The following is a 27,072-nucleotide window of genomic DNA, read 5'->3' on the forward strand; positions in this document are numbered from 1 at the left end:
TGTTTGCTAATTGACTTTTGGGTATTTATGTGCCGTGACTAATATAATAGGTTCGGCATAACACATGATAAGTAATGGTATTTGTTATTGACAGACTCCATATTTTGTTGGGACTCCAACAAAAAAAAAAATTATTACAAGTGTGTGTTATTGGTCCAAAAAAATTAAAAAAAAAAACAAATATTACAAGTGTGCTATTGGTCCCAAAAAATTAAATTCGAAAACCCCAAGCTTAAACGACCCGGCTAAGCCGTTCATTGTGCAAACCCAACGATATGGCCACATCGTTGGGGACTCAGTCCAAACGGTGTGGCCACATCGTTTGGACTAAGTCCCAAACGACTTGGCCACATCGTTTGAGACTTAGTCCAAATGGTGTGGCCACACCGTTTGAGATTTGAACTTTGGAAAAATATAAAGTTCTATTTTTTGGCGTTTGAGACTTAGTCCAAACGGTGTAGCCATATCGTTAGAGACTTAGTCCAAACGGTATGGCCACACCGTTTGGGATTTGAATTTTGAAAAAATATAAAGTTATGTTTTTTGGCCTATTGACCGGTGTGGCCACACCGTTTGGACTAAGTCTCAAATGATGTGGCCAAGCCGTTTGGACTAAGTCCCCAACGATGTGGCCACACCGTTTGGACTAAACCACATCGTTGGGGACTCAGTCCAAACGGTGTGACCACATCGTTGGGTTTCTTACAATGAATCCACTGGCCGGTCGTTTTAAGCTCGGGTTTTCAAATTCAATTTTTTGAGACCAATGACACACTTGTAATATTTGTTTTTTTTTTAGATTTTTTAGGACCAATGACACACTTGTAATAATTGTTTTCTTTTTGTCCGTCAGTAATAGTACCGTAATTTGTTACTGGAATTAGGGATAATTTTTATATCCTTGAGCTATAAAAATTGAAACTTTTTTTTTCCTTGGAAAGCTAGATTGAATTCAAGGTACTGTATAAGCAGTTACATTAGTGGTGGTGTGTTTGGAGGATGGAGAAAACCTTGGTTGTGGTAATATGTAGGTGACCTGTGACTTGGGTGAAGGAGGGAGAAAGAATGAATGGTGGGTGACTGGGGGTAGAGTTCAAGTTGTGGGTATTTTTTCCAAAATATTTAAAAATGGGTTTAATTAGAAATATGGTGAGTTTATATATCACCACCCTAAATTAGCTATTAATTGGATAAAAAATATTCTAGGATGCTACCCTTTGGCAGGTCAGCTAATACGGATGGCTGCATGAGCTATCTGCAGAGATGAAAATGGGGAAATCAAAGCAGCAACTTATTCACAGTTTGGAGCTACTAGTGCAGAGCAAACAGAACTTATGGCAACGAAGCTGGCAAAAGAACTAAATATTGAAGAGTTGCTGATTCTTGGTGATAACATAACGGTAGTCCAAGCCATTAACAATGGAGCTTCCAATGCAGCATGGGGTTGTTCTCCAATTTTATTTTTTGTCAGGAAACTTGGCTGTGTACCCTTCTCGGCCTCTCCTCATGGGAGAGGTTGCAAGTTCAACTTCCATGACATACCCACCGGTCATCTTGCACGCACCCATTCACTGTGGCCCAGTAAGCTGGACCTAAGTTGCATGCCAGAGTAAAGTAAATGATGACGCTTGGCCAAAACTGAGTATATTCAACACCTACAAGGGACCATAGTCTTGATAAGCAAGTTAAATAAATTGTGTACCAAATTGTGTTTCATTCATTCTACTGTTGAGATTTATTTCTGATTAATTCCCTGAAAGTAGATCAAAGTGCTTCCATTTTCCATAGATTACACTAGTGCAAACCATACATCTAAAAAACAAGACTACCGAAAAATATATACAAACTTGCAAGAAACTTCGCAATTGCAGTCTTGCAGACAAATGGAAAATGAAAACTTCGCTGCTTTATGCACATACTTCAAACACTAGACGAGTAGATGAGGCAATGAAAAACAACATGTTCGAATGCTCATGGTGCCCTCTGAAATTAAGTTTACAATACCCGATCTACTCCCAATCAAAGACCGTTAATGACCTCAACAAACTTCCCAATATTCATCTACCAAATCACATATCTGACATAATGGCATTCAAAATACTCAGTATGATTGATGTGATCCAGACTCTACCCCATTGTCTTTAATACACGCAACAAACATAGGATCAAGGCTACTGTATGGCGCGGTCTCTAAAAGCCTGTGAAAATATGATATCTTCAATCCATAATTTCGAGCAATATCTGATCGAACCCACCCTGAGTAGTTGTTAGTAGCACCAGTGACTACAACTACTGTTTTTTCATCAGCAAGATTTGCAAGAGCCACCATTGTCTCTGGTTCAGTAGTGGAAGAAGCATCAACCAGAAAAATATGACTAAAATGGCCAGAAGTTATGCCTTCATTGTGTAGCCGAAAACTACTCACAAATGTTGATAGTACTACCTTAAATCTTCGAAGCTCTTGGAGAGGTGGACATGTAAAACACTCTCTGTTATAAGGGCACAACGGAAGGATTTCATAGGGTACACCATCAATCTCTCGAAAGGCAGCGTTAGCTCGAAAAACTTCAGATTCATGAATCTCCTCCATCAAGCTTTTCATTAGCACATCACATATGTTATTGGTAGGTGCACTTATAAGGATTCGGCAACCAGGAGACTTTCTGCAAACTTGGAGGACTGCTTCTCGAATTACCAAACCAGTTGCCGATAGTCTCTTTTCTTGAACAGCAGATCCTGCACTTGACAACCTTCTTGTAGTATATACAGAAAGCTGACCTACAACTAGGAAAGGTGGAAAAACATTGAGACTTAATATACTGCAGACTGCAGAGACCTGGTCCTTGTTGAGGTTTCGGTGGGAAGGGACGACACTAGGATTGGCCCAACTAATCCTACTTTTCTGGCTGGGGAAGAGAAAGTTGCGAAACAAAGGGTCAGTTACTGATGCGACTGCTTGGTGACAACGTTTTAAGCAGACTCTATTGAATGAGAAGCTAACATCATATCTGCGTGTTGAAGAATGCTGCCGATGAAAATCATCTCCAAACTCTGCTAACACAAGATTACTTTTCACCACACGGTAGAGAATCCCCTGTTCACGAAAAAATATTAGAAACAAGTAATGGTAACAACCGTAAGACTCAGAGAAAATGTACCTATGAATATAGAATCTTAAACTTTCTGTTACAATGAGGGCACAATAATGTTTTATTTTGATTTATGAAGTATGCTTAAGCTGGAGTCAGGGGGAGTTTAAGTGTGTTTAACATCAGACTGTTGGCAAATAATAAAGGTACAAAATACACTCACCAACTCAGTCTGCGCCAAGCTTTCTTCAGGTTTGATTTGACTTCAACTTGCATATTGTACCATAAGACAGCCTATCTCATCCGGCTTCCAAAAAAATAAATGCAGACATGATAACTGGTTGAACTTGACTAGTTCATGGTTTCACATATGAATGTCTTGTAATAGTTAACACTAGCGGCACATCCTGATAATCACTTGCTATTCGGTGCCAAAGCCCATTAGAATGGTTATGTAGAGATTGTGTAGACTAAAGGCTTCCAACATACATCCAAGTTAAACGTGAGAGGAGACCAGTATTCTTTTCCTTTTCTTTTCTTTTCTTTTTTCCCAGGATAAATCAGCATTTACATGTTTTGTGTTCTTACTAGTTACTAGTACTCATCATAAATTATTAAAGATGTGGAACAGGATATGATATTAGAGAAAATAGAGACTAACCTGAAATGGTTTTCCATTCTTTCCTGAAGGATGTACAAGAACAAAGTCCCTTGATAAGAGGAAAGGCCGCTTCTCAGGAACAGAATCGATTCGAAAGGCTACAAAAAGCTTGTCTTCATCATTCTCAATCAAGTTCTTGTTCTTGCTAGACTTTGAATATATCGCTGCTTTATGCAATTCTAGCTTGACATCATGTAAACAGTAATCATTCCATTTCTGATACCAATAAAATTACAGTTAGCTCAAGCTTGACTCGAGCAACATCATTGTATCATAGCATAACTGCATATCTAGCCATACTACATACGAATTTCATAAACTAAATAATTAACAACTATTGCAAAATATGCATGTCCAGGTCCAGCTAGTTGCTAGTTTCGTTGTTATGCAAACAAAAGTTTCAACAGTTTTGTACCTCGATGTAGTAATCCTCGGCATAAAGCAAAGCAGCAAAGTAGTTCCCATAGGTTGACGGAGTCAAAGGTTTGCGGAGAACTTCAGGTACGTCCTTCTCAATCAATTTCTTGATACCATCTGGAATTGAATAAAGAGGAGTAGTAGTACCCTTCTGAGCCCAAACATAATTTGTTTTGTTGGGTCCATTTGAAGGACTTGGAGTTGATGGAGATGGAAGGGTATTTAAGGAACAAAGGGGAGGTGGCTTGAAGGAATTAGGTGGAAGTGGATCTGCTCCTGCTCCATTCCTAATTGGAACTGATGAGGTAGAGGTATTAGGAGCTATTGGTTTCTTTTCCTCCGACTTTGAAACATATTTCTTGGCAGTTGTAGTGGTTGGAATTGAACTGTGAACTTTTATAAAACGATCCACTAAATTGGATTGGTCAACAGATGGAGCTATAGTTTTCGAAGAATGGGAACTTACTTGAGTCTTAGTTGATGAACCCTTCGGGTTTATTTTTTTATTGGAAGATGGAACTGGAGTTGATCGAGTGACGGAACTCGTAAGATAATGGGTAGATAAAGGAGGAGTTGGTGAAGGTGGACTGTATATTGGCTTCTGAACAAAGTAATTTGACGAAAAAGAAGAAGATCCATCTGAATTGCGGTAGAGCAGAGGTGATCTTATTGAGTTGACACCAGAACGTTCGTTAAAATCATGATGAAACTCAAATGATTCTTCTTCAACACAGCAAAACATGCACCGCAGAATTTTAAAAAAGCCTACCATCTTCCCTATGTGGTATTGATCTACGTGATCAAAACATAACCAAGCATTACATGACACTGACACACTAAACACTACTAGTATACTGCATTGCAGTGGGGCGTGAGCCCGTAGTATATCATTTATTTGGCTCTTTTTTTATATATATATATTAAATAGTTAGTTCAACACTTCAACTATCATATATGTGGGCAAATTGGTTATTATTTACAGTACAAGAAAACCATCTGACTTTAAGCTATTCTTGGTGGCTTTCATCAAGTTTAAGGCAAACTTTGTTTAAACAAACAGTAAATAGTGTCTCTAAATTGAGCTAATACACTTTCCTAAGGGCCTTTCTCAGATCATAATTAATAAGTTTAAAGTCTTAGAAGTATGGAGTTGAGAGAGAATTTGCGTTGGATTTGGCTTCTTTAAAGTTGAAAGACAGCCTAAACCTCCAAAAAGAGTTGCAACGGTTTCGGAAACAACCTTAGAGCATTCGTTTAGCTAGTTAATTAAGAGAGAAAATGGAGTGACACAAGAAATACCTCAATATGGTGTTGGTTCCAAGTGGTTTGTTAATCATGTTAGGATACCATTTATTCCTTCTCTACAGAATCATATAACATCCCTGGTGTACAACTATAGGTTATGAGAATCATAGCAAGAGAGCTTGGGTAAAGAGGATGATGATGCAGGTAAGACTAGGATTTTTATCGTCTTCTGTGTATGCTAATAATGTTGTTAACTTAGCAAAATTTTCTCACAACTTGAATGGATCTTTCCCAGACTGATCAGAAAGAGATTAGTATTGCTATTTCTATAATCTCAAGCAACACTGGTGCATCGACCTCCTTTCGTTACATACTCCGTTACTCTAAGCTCATTCATTGGTGCACAAGTTGCAAGCTCGGACCAAAACTTCATCAATAATAGCATCAAATGTATACGGCGATAGAAGTTCAACAATTGTGACCATCAAGTACATTAGCATCCTATTTTCTTGTCGCGTTTGCCTCTTTCATTCAATCAGACCCTCATTGATCATGGCGCCGGGCGATCTAGTGTCAAGATCATCGAACTCTTGCGAAAGCATATGTGACCTTCAATGTTTTAACACCGCTACCACCTCCAACCAATTGCAATGTACCCGGTCGCCTAGTTTCTTTGCCAATACAACATATGGTGCAAGCTCAAAAGCACACATGTCCCGAGACAGAGTTACGAGATCAATTCTTTCAATCTAGATGAAAACTTGAATCTTACTACTTAAATATACACAAGGTCATGCACTTTGAATAATGCGAATGCCACAGTAAAATCAAACAAACACATGAATCTTATAAATGGTTATCATACACCTAATAAGATCTCTTTATCGCATACCACAAACACATGAATACCATGCTTGTCCTGTCAGTACTATATTCTTAACATAACACATGTGAGTTTTGAATTCATAACTCAACCGAAAGATAAACTGATTTACAAAACTATACCGGGATGCAAAATTATAACATATGGAGATTAAAGCAAACACATGAATCTTATAGACGGCTATCATATACCTAATCAGATCCCTTTATCACATACCACAAACACATGAATCCCATGCATTGTCAGTACTATATTCTAAACATAACACAGGAGAGTTTTGAATTCATAATTTAACTGAAGGAAAAACCCGATATACAAAACTACACCGGGATCGCGAAATTTTAACATATGGAGATTCAAGCCAATTCTATACTAACACTTTCTAAAAGGTGCGCGAGGGGATCCCACTTTGGCCGATTGTTACTTTAATAAATCAGACCAAGCAAAAAATTTCACTAGAAACAAAAGAAATCCTAAAAATGCATAACAAAAGGGGAAAATGTTGTGGACATACCTCGGCCAGGAACCATGGGTGCATTCACAGCGATGAGAGAGCCCCCTTCAAGGTCCCAACAAAAGCATCAGCTATCTCAATGGCCACTCCTTCCCGAGTTATCATAACCAGTCATTAGAATCCTGATATAGGAATACAATTGAATAAGCATGACTAGATGATACAAATTTGTTCATCTAATATACACAATGCTTCCATGGTGCTGGCTCCAAGATGTGGAGTTACATTTGCAGAGGTTATAAAAATTACCTTTTTGAAAGCATCCATAGTATTACTAGTTGAACGAAAACACGAGGATCAAGAAAAAGAAACCAATACTAGAAACCTTTTTACTTTTTTATTAGTGTACTGATAGCAAAACAGTGTACAAGAAAGTTACAAAGATCATACAAACTAGAAAATAGAAATCTAATTAGAAGTGACTATGTCTTACAGATATAAAAGTTCACATACATTATGTAAGAATCTACGTAAGAATCTACAACAGTGTCCAACTGTCGTAGGCCTCACATTAATAACAAAATAAGCATGTATACATAACCTGCATAAATGCATACGTAAATATCAAAGTAAGGGTTTAAGAATCCATGCAAATTGAAGGATACATGAGGAACATATATGCATGTTAATTTATACTTCACATGCTAACTCGAGTTATAAGTGGAGATGTCAGATGTCACATTATAACTTACACTTATTTTCACTGCCAAATCGAGGTCTGCATCATCAAAAACTATACAAGGCGCATTTCCACCAAGTTCCAAGGATACCTGCAAATCTCAATATCCAAAATGAAATTATAAATATGGTGTATTCTACCAAAAAGATATATGCAGTGCTTAATAAATGTCTAAGATTCAGGGTAAATTGTATCATTTGTACTTCAACGTACTCAAAACAACTATAGTCCTTCAACAAGAGTTATACAATATGTGATTTATATCTCACATTTATGATGTGCATCAATCATAAAGAGTACAATCCAATACAGTGATCAAGTTTTCTTCATATATCGCGTCTACCTTTTTAACTGTTCCTACTGCACCTGCCATCAATTTCTTTCCAACAGCTGTTGAGCCCGTGAATGTAATTTTCCTCACCTAAAATGGGAAAAAAGAAAAGAAGATGCCAATGTTGAAATACTAACTGAAACTCCACAAGGAGATTAGTTCACGTCACCATCCAAAAAGAGTTTGGAAGTCAAAAGGTACTTCACCTGTGGACTCTCAAGAATAGTGTCTCCAATCTCAGAAGCATTTCCCATAACCACATTCACAGCACCCTGGTTTATTTGACTTCATGAGTTGCAAGAGGCAGTAAAAAGATAGAGGATGGTGGAGCATAATATCACAGTAGAAACTTTATAATGGTATCAGTGAAGGGAAATAGTATGTTTTCATGAGAGTATGAGACCCAATGAATGTGAGGAAGTAATAGTCCATGGAGTTCGATAGACGACACTAAGAATGAGACCGTTCAAAACATAAGTAATGAGAATCAAACTTAGCATTTCTTTGAAGCCACCAAAACAGTTCACTTCAGTTGATGTCAATTGCAAAACTCATCAAATCAAGTAAAACCAAAGGATTCTAATACACGAAAAGTTCAATTGGTTCAGTTGCAAGTTTTTAATTGACTAAAAGTCTACAAGAAATAAATGACCAGTGGAAAGAAAAAAATAAAAAATAAATCGTCGTGTGAAAAAGAAAGCATGGAACTAAAAGGACGACAATGTAGCCGTCGTTGTAAAATATAGGCAGTAAAGTTTACCGGTGGTATGCCAGCTTGAAGAGAAAGCTTGGCCGCTGCTAAAGATGTCAGGGGTGTAAGTTCAGAGGGCTTGATAACTACTGTACAACCACAAGCTAGAGCAGGAGTGACCTGAAACAACATAAATAGAGAGCTTATGATCTTCAAAAAGGCATAAAGGTATCAACCAAAAACAAAAAGGTATCCATATTCAAAATCTCAAACTATATGCAAAAAGGGTTAAACTAGAGAGTATACCTTGCGATTTTGCGAATGAACATTGCTAAAGGGAAGTTCCATGGTGTAATCACTCCAATGACACCAACAGGCTACAGAAGAAGAATGATGCAAGACCTTTAATAAAGTAATAATAGATCCATATAGATAAGGTCCGAATTCAATTAGAAAGCTTAAAAAATCCAGTATAAAGGATGCAGGTGTACTGCATTCTTGCCTCCCTCTCTACAGAATTCAAAATATGAGTGAAAATTAAGATTGTCACCAACAGTTTTTTGCATCTTCAGATCCTTGATTGAATGTCAAATAAGAGAATTTCTAGTAAAAGATATTTGAATGCTACTACCTTACTACTAATAGAGCCATATCAGAATACACAATCGAGGTTTATGCAACCAACTAGTCCTTTTGGTGGTACTAAATAGAATAACATCTTCCCACATATTGAAATTAGTCGGATTTACTTATTGTCAAAAATAAGTATTTAATTCCAAATTAAGCAAAATTGTAAGGAGAGTTCGCAACTGCTACCAAATTTAGTTTCAAACCAGAACAACAAAGACTCAACCATGTCAACAAGTCCCATTATATTCCTTTCAATAAACACGGTTTTGCTGTGAAGGGTGGGGACTTGCTTGATGAATAATATCAAGTACTTCCTTAAAGTTAAGAGAAAGATGCACCTTGGTCTGATCTAGTCCTCTTGACTTTGAAACTAATTTTTTTTCGAACCTCCCTTTTATTAGAGATTAAAATACATGCTCCCACTTCAATACTCAATAAATAACACAAGAATTAAGAAGTACTATTAATGGTATCATTGTATCAAGTACTTCCCCACACTCAGTTAATTAGTTTAGGAATACTTATAATTGAAAGAGGACAGCAAGTAAGGTTTTGAGTATGTCAACATTCAAAAGAAACATCAAGTTAAATGACGAGCTTGAAAGATGCTTGCCTATTTTAAAACAAATAATCGGCGATCAGGAAGTGGTGTCGGAATGATATCACCGTTTTGCTTCCTCAGCATAGTACTCGATAAAGTTAGCTCCATAATTTACCTGTAACGTACATGAATATCAAAATCAAATTGTGGACCTTTGAAAGCAATACAAAAGCAAATGAACACAAAGTACCTTGTCATTAATAAATAAAATAATGCAGTAGCTGGTGCGAGGAACTACTAAAACATGTAAAGAAGATTAACAGTATAATGTGAATCCCCAAAACTTACTTTTAAATACTTCCGAGGCAGAAGAGATAGCATCACTAGTCTCCCTCCTACCCATGCAAGCCAAATTGGCTATCACATCACCAGTGGCAGGATCATAGACCTGCCATTACATTACAAGAGAAGCAATTTATTTAGTTAATGTTGCAATGAATAACAGAAAATAAAGAAAGAAAGTATAGAAAAGACCAACCTCAATGGTTTTGCCATCATAAGCATTAGTCCATTTGACAATTTCCCTCCTATAAGACCTTAACCTTGTAAGAGACCACTACTTAGCTGATCAGTAACACTTTTCGTATCCACACTCATCTATCAAAATCACATTTGAAAAGTCCATTCTCAAAACAAGAAGTGAATATGTACGTAGTAAATGAAAGACTTAAAAAAAAACAAAAAAAACAAAGAGAACCTACACAAATTAGATCAGGAACATTTATAACTTGAAACCTTAGTGCAAATTGGAGGATTGAATACCTGCGTCACACCATCTGTAAAGCCATTTCCAACTTGCAGATTTTTACCAGCAGCGGCGAATCCGAGAGCGAGAATAGAGAGACGATTGGGAGATTGGGAGATTGGGAGAGTTAGATCCAACGAGGTCGGATGTGGCTGTGTAAAACAGCAGACGGTCCTTTATCACTTAGATTGTGAGGATAGGTTTGATGGAGGAGAGATTTGTAGAGATTGGCGAAGATAGGAGAAAATGAGAAAATAAGGGGGGTACGGTCAGACACAAAAGAAGTGTTATTTGGGGGTACGGTCAGACACAGGAGAGAGTGACACGAAGCAAGTGGTTTTTTGGGTGACTTAAGAAAAGTGACCTCAAGAGTTCGCTACGCTCACGGATTAAATGTAAGCAACATAGTTAAGTCGTTAAGAGATGGGAATTGAACCTCGATCAAGTATAGATATCTTGGGTATTTAAAAGCTTGTCTATGCTATTGAAATATGTAATTCATCTGCTACCGCACCGCTCTATTACAAGTTTTGTTTGGTAATTTGATTATCCCAATTTCCAAATTTTAATGGTTTTAAATAACCGCCAGTAAAGTGCGGTTTCCTATTTCCCCATGATAGAACACTGTTACAATTCACGATATTCAGTGTCCTGTCCTAACGGCACTGGGTTGGCCACTTGGTACCATATTTGTTAGCCTATAGGACAAATCGGCCGAAACATAAACTCGAGGACACCTTATTTTTGTAATCACTCATAAGGACCGGGTGGATGAAAGTTCAAGTTTACTCTTGACGCAAAATAAGAACGGCTCGGGTAGATGAAAGGTCAAATATACCCCTGAAGAAAAAAAATAAACGGCCCGACCCAACTAAAACAATTCAATTATGAACATTGATTGTTCATACCCATAATATATGAACAATAGCTATGTTCACGCTCAAAACATATTAGAATATTGATTGTTCATACCTTCTTTCCGTATTCATACCCATAAAAATATGAACCAAAAACAGATATAAACATTGATTGTTCATACTCAAACTAGACATGAACATTGATTGTTCATACCTATTGAAGCCATTGTCACCAAATTCGGCGTTTTTTTGAAAAAAAAGCGTTTAAAACCCGAGATATTGGCAAGGCGTCTGGTTCCAGTTTAAAACCCGAGTTTTTTTTAAAAAAACCCGTTTTAAACGCGTTTTAAACTTAAAAAACGTTTAAAACCCGAGATTTTGAAAATCTCCTGTTTAAAACTTTTTTTTTTATTATTATTTTTTTTTAATCTAAAAGAAAACACGAAGAAGAAAAAGGGTTTTGGAATTTACCTTTTTGAAGAGTGGGAGTTAGATTGACTTATTGAGACAATTTTATTTTGTTTTGGACTATTAATAATTAATTATAAATTTAAAAGTTATTAACTTATTTGTAGAACTTGATTATGCCATTATGGTTAGTAATTAGTAGTATCTTATTTAGAGTCGTGTTTTGGTACTGAATCTAAAACTTCTAGTATTTGGATGAGTAATGATAATTTGATACTTTCATGTATTTGAATTTTCTTTTATTTTTATTATTTTTTTTTTTATTTTATGTGTAAATTCTTTTTCCACTCTTATAAAAAAAAAAAAAAATTCTTTATCTATTATATTCTTTATCATCGGTTTTACCGTTTCTTTTACGTTTATTGTAATGCGTTATTATGCTTTTAAACCCATTTTTATGCCCCACGTTTTTTTTTTTTTTTCCGAGACGTTCCGTTTAAAACACGAACTAAGTTTTTTTCAAATACACCGTTTTAAACCCGTACCGTACTTGGTGACGATGATTGAAGCTATGAACACTCATTGTTTAAAGGTATGAACAATAAATGTTCATATCCCCAATTATGAACATCAGTTATAAACAATGATTGTTCATACCTATCCATGTATGAACAATAGCTATGAACATTGATTGTTCATACCCCAAATTATGAACATTAGCTATGAACAATATGTATGAACAAAACATATATGAACAATAAATGTTCACACCCAAAACAGATATGAACATTGATTGTTCATACCTTTTTTGGGTATGAACAATCCGTGTTCATACCCAAAAAAACATGAACCCAAAACAGATATGAACATTGATTGTTCATACCCAAAACCAGACATGAACATTGATTGTTCATACCTATTGAAGCTATGAACACTCATTGTTTAAAGGTATGAACAATAAATGTTCATAGCCCCAATTATGAACATAAATTATAAACAATGATTGTTCATACCTATCCATGTATGAACAATAGCTATGAACATTGATTGTTCATACCCCAAATTATGAACATTAGCTATGAACAATATGTATGAACAAAACAGATATGAACATTGATTGTTCATACCTTCTTTGGGTATGAACAATCCGTGTTAATACCCAAAAAAACATGAACCCAAAACAGATATGAACATTGATTGTTCATACCCAAAACATAAATGAACAATAAATGTTCATACCCAAAACAGACATGAACATTGATTGTTCATATAATTGGAGCTATGAACATTGATTGTTCATACCTTTAACACAGGTTTGAACAATCAATGTTCATAGCCCCAATTATGATCATCAGTTATGAAAAAGGATATAAATAATATGAAAATTAGTTATAAATAAACAGAATATAAATAATAATAATAAGAGAACACATTAAGAACACAAATATTTAACTTTCATAAACAAAATATCATTGTGCACAAAAAAATGTTTGTGCACAAAAAACACCACAAAATATCTAGAGTCGCCCCCTGTTCATAAACAAAATATAATTGTGCACAAAACACACCATAAAATATATTGTTTTTTGCCTTCCTCACATTAATTCAGTAAAACATTCCCTTTCTGAAATCTCACATTCATTCAGCAAACATTCCCTTCCTATAATTTTCCTGAAAATCATGATTTTCTTTACTCCAACTTCTCGGCAAGTTTGAAAGCATTCTGCATGCAATGTGAGGGCGCAACTTTTGTATTTACTATTTATTTATAAATTGAAAGAAATCCATATGACCTTGTTCATACAAAATTTCCATCATTTTACAGACATGGAGCCCATAATCAATGCTGCAATTTAGAGAATACACAATCAGTGCTAAAATATGACGAATGATTATATTCATAGCTATCTGAGGTATGAACACTCATTGTTCATACCCAATAGGTATGAACAATCATAGTTCACACATGTAACACATAAATAAATAATTACCTATTATTTTGCTGCGGACATTTTGGTGAAAGAATTCTTCCTTTATTATTGACAGGCTGGATTTTCAAATCCCCCTTTCTGATAAGATTGTTTATTGACTCAATTTGTACCTTCTTATGCAAAAAGTTATTTCTTTATATTTCAACATATAAAATTTTATATAATTTAAGTGTTTATTGTCGAACTCACAAATTCTTTTGCAACTTCCAACCCCTTTTTTGTCTGGCTTAGGGAGTTGAAGTAATACCATCTTGCTTGCTGTTCCTCCACCAACTCCAAGACAAGAAGAGTCCAATGATTGTCCGAATGAATTGGAATGACAATGAATTTCATATTGAACTCGATGCTCTTCAATATGGTTTCCAATCCTACTTCTTCCAACAATCTCTGTGTCAACAATTGTGTGAAATAATAAGAATGTGACAATAATAATAGATGACACAATATTTTTTTTTAATAAAAAATTAACCTTAGAGTTTGCAGATACTAGACAAGTCTCTACTTTTCCAGTCTTCCTCTGTTGAAGTTCTATCGCCCACCAGTCAATGACCTGTTGAATGGATAAGTTTTTTTTTTAAAAATTGGCATCACATAAATAGCTTATGACTATGAACAATGAATGTTCATGCCCATTGTTGGAGTATGAACAAATAATGTTCATAGTCCAATTGTGGTATGAACTGAGTGTTCATAGCTACCAGATTCTTGGCAAGTTGCTGGAGTATGAACAATGAGTGTTCATAGCTAAAGACTATGAACAATGAGTGTTCATAGTCCAATTGTGGTATGAATAAAATTTACCTGGTGATCAATTTCTCTATCAAAGAGAATATCTTCAACTAGAACACCTTGAATTTGTAATGTTCCATTTGACCAAGCAATAGCTTTTCAAAAACCATAAGAAATAACCATTACTCAAATAACATATTTACTCAAAATATTATTTTTTGGTATCTTAAACTTACCTACTGTCCGCAATTTTGAAGAACGTGTCAATGACTTCTCGATGGGTTTCTTCCAAACCCACATAGTATCGACACGTCTTCAGGTCAAACAGAGAACGAACGGTACTGTCATCAACAAGAGTTTGCTTGCCAGTGTCACCTTTCTTCTTCTTTTTCCGCCCATCTCCAGTGAAATCCTCGCCAATCACTTTACTTTTCCTTTCTTTATTTTGCTTCACTCGCTTTACAAGTGAGCAAGGTTTCTTGGCTCCCTCGACATCCTTCTCCTCATCTTTATCTGAAGGTGACAAGGTTAGGCGTAGATCAAATGATGGACCATCAAAGGGTTCTGCGACATTCTTACTCTGCTGAACTTCATCCGCAACTTCAATTGTGACTTCGTCAAAATGCCCCTGCTTCACTTCAGCCACTGCGTCCGTGACTTCATCAGGATGCACCTGCTGCAATTCTTTAGATGGGGGGACTTCATCAATTACTTCAGTTGTGACTTTGTCAGAGTGCCCCTGCTGCACTTCAGCCACTGCATCCGTGACTTCATCAGGATGCACCTGCTGCAATTCTATAGGTGGGTAGACTTCATCCATTACTTCAGTTGTGACTTCGTCAGAATGCACCTGCTGCACTTCAGCCTAGTGGATTGCATCCGTGACTTCATCAGGATGCCCCTGCTGCACTTCTTTAGGTGGGTGGACTTCATCCGTTACTTCATTAGGTTGCAATTCAACCTCATCAGACATATCCCTCTCTTGCTGTTCCTTTAACTTTTCAATTTCATCTCTAGAAGACATAATTTGCTTTTCAACCTCAATGACCCTCTCCTTCAGTTCTTTGTTCTCCAGTTTCAATGCATCAATATTTTCTGCAGTAGCTTGGACTGTTACTTCATTGTTTGTAACTAAATCACTATACATGTCATGAAGTAAAGTCTTTTCAGCCTCCGTTGCTGCTTCAACATCAATAATAATCTGACTTGCAGCTATTTCTGTTATTGGTGTCATTCGGAACGCATCAAGCAAGGTCTTCAAATTCCACCTTGCACACCTCGAGAATTTGGTTTCATGGTTCTCTACCTTCTTGATGACTACAGAGTGGTCACAAAACCAAAACTGCAACGCACGTGACGAAAGCCATATTAGTTTACACACCAATAAATCAAAACATTAAACTAATCAATGTTCATACACTGATATATGAACATTGGTTGTTCATATCCACCAATATATGTATGAACAATCATTGTTCATACCCACCAATAGCTATGAACATTGATTGTTCATACCCACTATTAGCTATCCCCCAATAGGTATCCATGTATGAACATTCATTGTTCATATCCACCAATAGCTATGAACATTGAGTGTTCATACCCACCATTAGCTATGAGCATTGGTTGTTCATACCCACCAATAGGTATCCATGTATGAACATTCATTGTTCATACCCACAAATAGCTATGAACATTAATTGTTCATACCCACTTTTAGCTATCCACCAATAGCTATCCATGTATGAACATTCTTGTTCATATCCACCAATAGCTATGAACATTGAGTGTTCATACCCACCTTTAGCTATGAACATTGGTTGTTCATACCCACCAATAGGTATCCATGTATGAATATTAAATGTTCATACCCACCAATAGCTATGAACATTTATTATTCATACCCACACATTGTTATAAAAACATACAAACAACCATAAATTAAGGATATTGAGTTAAAGAAATATACCAAAAACATTATAGTGCATCCATTGATCGTCTATTTTTTTTGCTTCTTTGTATTCAATGGCAGCATCAATTAACTCATTGTGTATAGCAGTTGGCCAAGACAGACTTCTAAGTGTATCTAAGCTGTCAACAACCTTGATCAATGGCCATGATGCTCTGTAATTGGCATTGTTGAAGAAACATGTAACCAACATGAAAAGTGACATTAGCTTTGCAAAATCTTCAGCTGCAGATTGCTCATCAGTGGTTGCCAAAGTCCTCATTATGCCATCTTTAACATGAAACTTGGAATACTTGGTGTTGCCATCACCAAAGTACTTTTTAATGAAGCTGGTTTTCTTTTCATCATCTCCAACAGTCCTATTTAGCTGAACCAAAGTATTTGTGATAGGCAGCCCAAACATGAGACTAACCTCCTCTACAGTTAGTTTTACCATTTTTTTTACCAATCTCAAATGCCTCCTCAGGTACTGATTTGAAATTGTCCAACAGATAGAATATTTCTTTGTTTGGCTTGAATTTGTTTCCTTCAACAATCCCACTGTTGTATAACTCATAAAACATAAACTAGAACGGTGTCTTCTTCATTTCATCAACACACTTTTTTGGAATTCCCACTTATTTAAGTTTTTGTACCAAACTTATCATGTGTGAGAAAGTACACCGCAGCTGCACAGGTGCTACTATGCTACCTTTAACATTCTTTCTCATCTTCTTTCTCTTCCACCACCTTTCCTTTCCTAGTATTCTTAACCACAACCTTCCCTTTACTAGTATTCTTGACCACAACCTTCCCTTTACTAGTTTTCTTTGTCTTTAGTTTTTTCGATTGGCTGGTAGCATTGCTCGACTCCAGTTTCCTTTTTTTGGATGCAGATCTCAAACACAACTTTTTGTTTGGTGTGTCAGATCTTAAAGATAACTTTCTACTCACAAATCTACTCACAGGGGACTTATCGACTTTCTTCTTCTTCTTCTCTATATTGCTTTTCTTCCTTCCTCGGATTAAGGACTGCAAATAATTGAAAGTCAGACATGCAAATTATAAACATAGTTTTGTTATTGTAAAGGTATGAAATCAATGTTCATACCTAGGGACTATGAACAATTAATGTTCATCCCAATGGACTATGAACAATTAATGTTCATACCAAATGTACTATGAACAATTATTGTTCATACAGAGTTATGAGTAATCACTAATGTAAATGTACCTTTAATGGAACCTCAAAATCATTTTCTCCTCCATCTTGTTGTTGCTGTACTTCTTTATTTCCAGCATTCAAATCCTAACATGCAAAACAAAGTTATGAAAAATCAGTATTCATACATATTTACTATCATGCTATACTACATGAATATGAGTATTCATAGTCTAATATGAGTATAAACAATAAATGTTCATGCCTATTTCCTATTCTACGCGGTTCTAACATATTCAAATCTTAACATGCAAAAAACACACGTATGAACACACATTGTTCATACCAATTTCTAGTAAAAAATAAAATCAATAATTTAAAAAAAAAAAAAAACCTCTAAATCTTCTTCTTCTTCTGCATCTTCTTCCCCTTGTTGTTCTTCTTCTTCTTCTTCTTTTCCTTATTCTTCTTTTTTTTCTTCATCTTCTTCAGCATTTCCATCATCATCATCGGTATATGTTTTCTCGTCATCTTCACTTCCAACAAGTCCTTCTTTTGGTTTATCCTCCTCCTCATCTCCCCCACCTTGTTCTCCAAAAGTATCATTTACAATACTTTGTACAACATTTGATATTTCTTGTTTGTGTTCTTCACAGTAAATGTCGTTCTCATACCTAGGGATCTTACAATTTTCAGTATTGCACAACATTTCATCCATTTGATATATTTTGATTCTGATTTTGGAGACAATTTTGGTTTAAAAAGGAACATAGGGCTTTACTGTTTTTGTGTTAGTTTTTTTTTTGCTTTCGGTGTTTTTTGGAAATGTGTGCAAAATGAGAAGTTAGTTTTGTATTTGAAGTGGACACGAAACCGTTTATTTAGAATATGACACGTAATACCCTAAACTAAATTTGGTAGGTATGAACATCCATTGTTCATACACGAAATAGGTATGAACACTTATTGTTCATACCCAAACAATCACTGTGTTTCTCATTGTTTCACATATGTATTAATATGAGTATGAACCACGTATGAAAAATCAAAGTTCATTGTTCATAAATAGGTATGAACATTGATTGTTCATACCCACCAATTGTTATATCCATGAATGAAAATTGTTATATCCATAAATGAATTGATATATCAACATTGATTGTTCATACTATGTATGAACATTGATTGTTCATACCTATTCATGTATAAACATTGATTGTTCATACCTACCAATAGGTATGAACATTGATTGTTCATACCCTAAATAGGTATCATGCAATCAAAATTAAATAAATGAATGAAATCATAAGAGACTTTAAAAATGAATTCCAAACCTGTATTAATAACTATCATTCAATCAAAAAATATTTAATACAAAAACATCAAACAGCCTCACTAGTGCTTCCCACATCAATAAATTGCCAAGACCTTAATACCATATCACCACTACCACTAGGCAAATCAACCATTGCACTAGAGAAATCATCCCTTGCTCTAGATTCCACATCAGCAGTGTCAGAAGTTTTCCCACGGCAAGTCTTCCGATCGTGCCGGTCGGTTTTGTGGCATTTTCTGCATTTGTGGGCAGTATAATGCATAACACCCATGCTCTCAATCCTCTTAACTCGTGGTCTACCCGGAGCCCTCTTCAAATCTGGTGGAAGAATTTCTACTTCATCAGAAACATCTGAATAGATCTCATTGCGGCTAATTGCAGTGATGCCATGAGAGTATGTGTTCCTGAACGAAGTTGCAAGAAATGCAACCTCAATGTATGAATACACTGAATTCCCTTTGCAATAAATACTCGCAATTGCATGCCGACAAGGAAACCCGTCTATGCCCCAATTATTACAAGTGCAATATCTACTAAGCAAGTCAACCCGATACTCATGCTTCTCTGTAACAACTTGAAACATGTGCTCATCTGACCTTGCCACAGTCACAGAACGAGCCTCCTCAATCCTCTCAGCCAATTTCACTTCTATTTTAGGACAAAGAATAGTTTTCCAATTCTTTCACTCCATCCTTCGGTCCGATGCCATTTTCATCATCTTCATGCGAATTTCATCTAACATGGCTGTGATGGGCAGATGACGCTCTTTGTCTATCCAGCTATTGAAACACTCTCCCAAAGAAGAGCACATCTCACCATACCGGGCGCCACAAAAGTATGCATTAGCCCAATTATCATAAGGTGCCCTAGATAGAAAATTAGATACTGCATCTCCACCTATATTCAACAATTCAGCCATGTGCTCCTGAAACTCCTCATGCGTGGAAGAATAAGCACATTTCTTGAATAAGCCCACCAAATATTTCGAAACACCACATGTCTTTGACAAAGCTGTTCGAAGATTGTTCTCCATGTGCCACAAGCAGAAACTGTGATATGAATAAGGAAATACAAAAGGAATGTTCACAAGCAAACCATGATGTCTATCACTCAAAAAGGTATACCTTCTCTCATATCCAAAATCTTTCTTAAACATATTGAGAAACCAAAACCAATTTGATTCATTTTCAATATCAATAACACCAATAGCAAGAGGGAATAATCCTACAAAACCACAAAAAATAACCAAATATGAGATAACTGAAAAGTTATGAACAATACATATTCATATCCAAAACAGATATGAATAATGAGTGTTCATACCCAAAATAGATATGAACAATGAGTGTTCATACCCCAAACAGATATAAACAATGAGTGTTCATACCCAAAATAGATATGAACAATGAGTGTTCATACCCAAAACAGATATAAACCCACAACAGACATGAACAATAAGTGTTCATACCCAAACTAGATATGAACAATGAGTGTTCATACCCAAAATAGATATGAACACTCATTGTTCATATCTCTAAGCAGATATGAACAATAATACATGTTCAAAAATAAAACATGAAAGTAAAAATAAAGGAACACCTTGATTTCCATTTTTGGCAGTAGCAGCCAACAAACACCCTTTATACTCTTATCTCAAGAAGGTTCCATCTAAATACACCATTGCTCGACAGTATTTAAAACCATTAATACTCGATTCAAAAGCAACAAACACCCTCTCAAACTTCCCACTCTCTTCATTCACCTGAAGATCAACACAATTCCCAGGATCTCTTCGCTTCAACTCCTTCGTATACCACAAAAGTTCATTATAGGATAAAGCAACATCACCATACAACTCTGTCAATGCCATTTTTTTACCCGCATAACTCATATGTTTAGAAATCTTAAGCCCATACTCACGACTATAAAAAGAAGTAATATTTCCCAATGACAAAGATGGTTTATCTTTAGCAAAATCCAAAATATGAGTCATTACAAGATAAGAAGTGAGAGGAGGATGGTTGTAGTCTTTAAATGCAAAACCACAAGTGTGTGTGAGATTAATCTTTTTAATTTCAAAACTTCCATATGTATCGCAAGAGTGTATACACCATTCATAGTTTCCCTCCTTCTTATTCACACAAATCGTAGTCACTCTAAACTCGTCATTCTTGATTAATTTATATTTGTAACCACTGACAATCGAATACTCTATCAATTTACAGCGAAACTCAGGCGCACCTAAAGCAAATCGCTGCCCAACACCACCATCAAAGTTTCTTGCCCAAAAATCAGACTTGAAAGGTTTACAAACAACAACCACACCACCACCACCACCACTAACTGAAGAACTTGCAGAAATAGAACCACTAGAAGTAATCAACGAAGTGACACAAACAACCACTCTGATCTCAACAATTGCAATCTTCTTTGGAAAACAGTAACAAGCCAAAGAATGCCAACTCCCCATCAGATTCAATCAGGTTATCTTTCTCGTCACGGTTGAAACACATATTATAACATTTTAATCCCAACTCAGGCCATTTTTCATGTAACTCTTGTGCAACACCACCAATAGAAGAATCCAACCCAATACGAATGGAAATACTACCACCATTGTAACAAAAAACTCTAATCACACTATGATCCATATATACTGCAAAATCATAATAAAATACATCGTCAAATGAATTTACAACTACTATAAACATTGGTTGTTCATATCTGTTTGGGTATGAACAATGATTGTTCATACAACAAATACGTATGAACAATAATTGTTCATAGGAAAAACAAAATCAAAACCTAAAGTTCAATTAAGAAAAAATTCATCGTCAAATGTATTTAAAACTACTATGAACATTAGTTGTTCATAGTTGTTTGTGTATGAACAATGATTGTTCATACAACAAATTCGTATGAACAATAATTGTTTATAGCAAAAATCAAAATCAAAACCTAAAGTTCAATTAAGAAAAGTACATAAAACAGCGTTTTCATAACAAACATGATATTAAAACTATATCATTGCTATAAACAAATTATATCTCCAAAATCACAGATTTGATCTAAAAAACAAAACATGATATAAAAACATGATACGAAGTTTGAATAAGAACCTTTTTAGACGGTAAGAAGAAGAAGTTATAGATTGAAACCTTCAGTTGAGGAACCCACTCGATTTTCAATTGAGGGAGAAAAAGTAATCGATTGAAACCAGAGTGCGTTGTTTATTTCTAATTTTGAAAACATCTTCGATTTATAGCTTAACACACAAAAGGGTAAAAGAGGTATTTAATAAAATTATAATGGACTGGGCCAACTTAATTTGTCTTTGAGGGTTATTAAAATAGAAAAACTGGGTCCGTGAGTTGTTTTGACGTGGGAAATGGGTCTGATAGTGATTATAACAAAACACTGTCCTCTGCAATTGTTTTAACGTGAGTTATTTTCGGCCCAATTTCTTGCCTAAAATATTTGGTACCACATTTTTTGCAACCCAGCCATACACGTTCCTATGGCTATATACACTGAGAGTCTCAGATATTATCAAGGGCATAGTACAAAATATCATGATATGGGTATTTATCTATACTCAATTTCTTGATATGTATCGTTGATATATCCCTTTCGTTTTTTTTTTAAGAAATAAGTTAGGGTTAGGCAGACTCCACCTGTATTAATCAAGAAAAACGAGCATACATAGTTCCCTTAGCATCCTCTTCTACTAATATACATAGTTCCCTATCTATGGGAGGCCCAACAAAAGATAAAAACTCTATAGGCCCTAATCCCAAATCTGCTAAATAGTCAACCGGTTTATTGGATTCCCTATTTACATGGTTAAAGGAACATAAAACAAAGAGAGTACTGAGCTGTTGAATATGTGTAATTAAGTCCAAGCAATACCAAGGAGGTGCAGCTAATTTGGTGATAGCTTGAACGACCAACGGTTCTAATTCCATTTCCACCATACGGATATCCATATATGCACATCTGCTTAAGCCAATCTCGATTGCCTTCAACTCCTGGAAAATCACCGATTGCTTACCACTTGACCTTGTGAAAGCCAATAGGACCGTCCCGTTGCTATCTCTTATCAAACCTCCATGACCTATGTCAGGACCGTGCAAGCTTCCATCAGTATTCAGTTTTACTCTTGGTTCGAGGGGAGGTATCCAGTTGCACCATTTAGTGACTGGTGCTTTGAAAGTTACTTGAATGCCCAAAGCTAAACACAAGGACCGTGTCTCAGCAGTATCAATTAAGGAGGTTACTTGAACTTGAATATACGACTTCAATTGTCTTTTGATTTGGAAGAATGACTGTAGCAGGTTGGGCTCTATTGGAAAATCTTTGGGCATTTCTTTCTTTCCAGATTGCATTCACTACAGCACATATATATACATTATAGATCTCCCCCACATGTTTCCCTCTCTTTACATATTTTCAAGATGGGGGACCATTCCCTATTTGAACTCCTTGAATCAGTTGCAATACCAAGAAAACTTTTAATACCTGTTATGATATCAGTAGAGAAAGGACACTCGAAGAATAAGTGGTTGGAATACTCTCGGCTTTGATTACAAAAACGACAGGATGAGTGATTAAGGATCTTCTTATAGACAAGCCTATCTTGAGTTGACAAACTATTGGAAAACAGTTGCCAACAAGTGAATGAGTGTCATGGGATTACCAACTTTCCCCACACAAATCGCTGCCATCTCACCCTCGGTCCTTGTCGACTCAAAGCAACATACGCATTATTGGAGGTAAATTGACCACTATGATGTGGTTTCCATATCACTCTGTCCACTGGAAGATGGTCATTAATGATAGTATTCAAGATGTTTCCTTAAGCTCCGCACATTGAAGATTATGGATGACACTACTCCATGTACCATTATGTAAGAGCTGATTTACAATAGCATCCAAAGGAAAATGAAGCTCAAGAACTGCCTGTGAGTGGAGGAGCAAAGGACTGTTCTTGCACCACAAATCATGCCATATCATATAAGAGTATTCTCACCATTGGCTATAGAGTACTCGATGTGCTCTTTTGCATCAGTTCTGCTTTTGAGTATACTCTTCCACGACCACGCACAGTTAGAGGGAATATTCATGGTCCAGAAGAATTTTTTCTTGATGTGATTCTGCCATATCCATTCAACCCAAACACTTTCATCCTTTGCAACTACTTTGAAAACGAAACCGCAATATGCACTCTTATTCCACACCTTCATATTCATAATACCCAACCCTCCTTCCTCTTTTGGTTTACAAATAGTAAGTATACTTTCTTGGTGGAGACTTCTTTTGGAATCAATCCCACTCCAAAGAAATTTAGCAAAAAAAATTTCCACTTGTTCTAAGACAATGATAGGGAGAATAAATGTTCTGGACCAATAGATGTGGAATTGGCTAAGAACAGAAAAAATCAACTGTAATCTACCAGCATGAGACAATAACCTAGATTTCCAATCAACAATACGGCCAGTGATTCTCTTAATGAGGGGTTGGCATTCTCTAATGCCTAAACAGGCGGAGAATATAGAGGCAGTCCCAGATATCGAACAGGAGGTTTCACAAGTTCTATGTTCAAGATATTGACCAAATCCAGAGCAGCCTGCTGACTTAAAGTACTAGTTATGATGGTTGTCTTATGAGAATTAATTTGAAGCCCAGTAGCATCCCCAAACTCCTGAAGACAGTCTTCGAGAGCATAGATAGATTGCACATCCCCTTTGCAAAAAAATAGCACATCATCTGTGAAGGCTAGGTGAGTAACTTGTGTTTTTTTACATTTCGAGTGGTACTTCATCTGGCTGGAGCATATTTTTCCTTTGATAACACAACATAAGATCTCTATCACCATAACAAAGAGATGCGGAGAGATGTGATCTCCTTTTCTAAGACCTCGAGCTCTAGGGAAAAAACCCTCGAGAACACCATTCACTAACACTGAGTAAGAGGGAGAAGAAATACACATATATATCCATGACATGAACTTAGATGGGAACTGAAATCTTTTTAGCATGCATGAGATAGTGTCCCAGCTTACCGTGTCATAGGCCTTCCGAATATCGAGCTTGACAGAGCACCTAGGTGTTCTTCTTTTCACTAAGTGCAATGGGTCTGAAGTCTTCCACTTTAGACGGGTTGCTCACTTTGGGGATGAGACACAAAAAGGTGGCGTTAACTCCTCGGGGTATCTTGTTTGTTGTGAATACATTCTAGACTGCTCGTGTAAAGTTTGAACCCACCACATTCCAGCAATGCTTGAAAAAAATGGGTTAAAACCATCTGGACCTGCCACTTTGTTATCCGGCATATCAAAAAGGGCTTGCTTGATTTCCACTTCAGTTGGACATTCATCGAGTTGTTGTTGAAGAGAAGGAGGAACTACTTCTCGAACTTGTAGCTGCATAAAAAAATCCTAGTCACTGACAGGGGCAGCAGGTGAGCCTAACAGAGCTTTATAGTACTGAACCATGAGCACAACCACTTCATGTTGACCAGAGGCCGTACCTTGGTCTGAAGAGAGAGACTAGATACCACTCCTAGCTTTCTTTTCTTTGATAGAATTAAAGAAATAGGTAGTTCCTTTATCCCCATCCTTCATCCACTCCTATACTTCTTCAATGCCACTCGTTCCTGTTCACCAATCATTGCATCATTTGGGTTTTGTTGTAGGAGAATCTGAATATCTTGTAGTGCCTGCTTGGCATTGAGTACTCTTTCATGAAGGTTGGAGAAATTTAGCTTAGCCCACAACCTGACTTTTTCCTTGAGTAATTTGAGTTTCTGAATCAGCACATACATAGGGTTGGAATAGATGGGAGTATTCCAAACATCCTTTAGCATAACAAGGAAACTGTAACGCCCGTATTGAAAATACGTATTTATTTATTAATTAATTAATTAATTTATTTATTTAAAATTCACTGGATTGGATTTGGGATATGTGGGCCTGATTTCTTGGCCCGAGTCTGTGTTGGGCTTAGGTTTCAAACACAAGTATATATTTATATTTTTCTAGAGAATATGGTTTTGAGATAAAAATAAAATAAAAAATGGATGCGGAGATAAAAGCTCGTTGGCTAGAGCGTTGGAGCCCGACGATTCGGACTAGGATGGATTCGTCGAGCTGTTAATTAGGTGAGTAGATTTTATCTTTCACCGACTACTAAAACTAGAATTTTTGTCTATTTAAAATTTACGAATTTATTGTCAAAATACATGAGTTTTCTGTTTATTTTTGCTGTTCATTCTATTGTGTGCTGAAATATTCTATCTGCTGCTGAAACCAAGTTATACTGATAAAATTGGGTTTGATTACTAATAGATTTTAATTATTTATCCATATAGAGATATAAACTGTTACTGTGAGTGTGGTTGATTATGTTATCAGTTTCATTAGTTTTGGTTGGACTGTTTTGTTGGTTGTCGGGGTAGAATTGGTGGTGGCATTTGATTGTGGGTGGAAGGTGGCTGCCGATTAGGTTGTGTGTTGTTGTGGGATGGAATACGGTGGTCGGGCTATCGATTTGAGTATGTGGTGTGGTTGGGCTATTGAAACTTTGAAAAAAAACTGCAAGGGTGTCGACATTTGTGAACAGTGAGGTTTTGTTTGGGTTTTGATTTCACTCCAAAGGTTTGGTTTTGATGGGGATCGAAACCCAACCATTTGGTGGTGGTTGGGGGTTGGCAGAACAGCTGTTGGAAGCTCCGAAGACTCGTTAAAGGCGGCACGCCCAGACATCCTCTAGTAAAACAATTCGAACTATTTGATTTGATTGAACATTTTGTTGTGATGTTAGATTTGTTAGTTTGTGGTTGGTTAGTGTTGTTTCGATGGGTGGTAAGGTGCTGTCGAAGTTGTAGAAGCCATTAATGGCGGCTCGAATTCAAGATCTAGATTTGATGAAGAGCATTGATTTAAGGATTTGAGGTTTTTGTATGTATTAACGTTATTAGGTTTTTGTCAGGGAGCAAAACCGATATGATGGGGAAGGGAGAAGTGGTGGCTGGACTTGAGCTGATCCGGTGGTGGTAGCTGATGGAGAAGACGACTTGGTTGGCTTTGGGATTGGGCTTGGGTCGGAACCAAGTGGGTTGGTTTCGTTTGGGGCCCAAAAATCTATTTTAGTTTTGG

At 36.3% G+C, this 27,072-nt stretch overlaps 2 protein-coding genes and 2 long non-coding RNA genes across 4 annotated transcripts in view; 1 reads left to right on the forward strand and 3 right to left on the reverse strand.

Moving 5' to 3' along the window:
- LOC147516427 (uncharacterized) overlaps positions 1–4,948 on the forward strand; it is a 58,415-nt gene extending 53,467 nt beyond the window's left edge. Inside the window, exon 2 of the long non-coding RNA XR_015211028.1 lies at positions 3,296–4,948. This is a non-coding gene — a long non-coding RNA (uncharacterized LOC147516427). The remainder of the gene's footprint in view (positions 1–3,295) is intronic.
- LOC147516428 (putative RNA helicase SDE3) lies at positions 1,761–4,939 on the reverse strand. The gene is made up of 3 exons (XM_086589034.1): positions 4,166–4,939; positions 3,751–3,966; positions 1,761–3,094 (listed from the first exon to the last, which is right to left on the reverse strand). The coding sequence occupies exons 1-3, from the start codon at positions 4,937–4,939 to the stop codon at positions 2,102–2,104; spliced, it is 1,983 nt and encodes a 660-aa protein (XP_086445160.1). The 3' UTR covers positions 1,761–2,101.
- Positions 4,949–6,843: 1,895 nt separating the features above from the next.
- On the reverse strand, positions 6,844–8,895 carry LOC147516429 (succinate-semialdehyde dehydrogenase, mitochondrial-like). The gene is made up of 6 exons (XM_086594573.1): positions 8,817–8,895; positions 8,580–8,690; positions 8,026–8,091; positions 7,832–7,909; positions 7,502–7,579; positions 6,844–6,931 (listed from the first exon to the last, which is right to left on the reverse strand). The coding sequence occupies exons 1-6, from the start codon at positions 8,856–8,858 to the stop codon at positions 6,911–6,913; spliced, it is 396 nt and encodes a 131-aa protein (XP_086450699.1). The 5' UTR covers positions 8,859–8,895; the 3' UTR covers positions 6,844–6,910.
- An 858-nt stretch (positions 8,896–9,753) lies between these two features.
- LOC147516430 (uncharacterized) lies at positions 9,754–10,604 on the reverse strand. Its single transcript, XR_015213660.1, has 4 exons — positions 10,504–10,604; positions 10,220–10,338; positions 10,030–10,129; positions 9,754–9,856 (listed from the first exon to the last, which is right to left on the reverse strand). It is a non-coding gene; the product is annotated as an uncharacterized LOC147516430 (long non-coding RNA).
- Between the last annotated feature and the right edge of the window lie 16,468 nt (positions 10,605–27,072).

The sequence above is a fragment of the Coptis chinensis genome, chromosome 2, assembly GCF_015680905.1.
Source record: "Coptis chinensis isolate HL-2020 chromosome 2, ASM1568090v1, whole genome shotgun sequence".
NCBI classification, from domain to species: Eukaryota; Viridiplantae; Streptophyta; class Magnoliopsida; order Ranunculales; family Ranunculaceae; genus Coptis; species Coptis chinensis.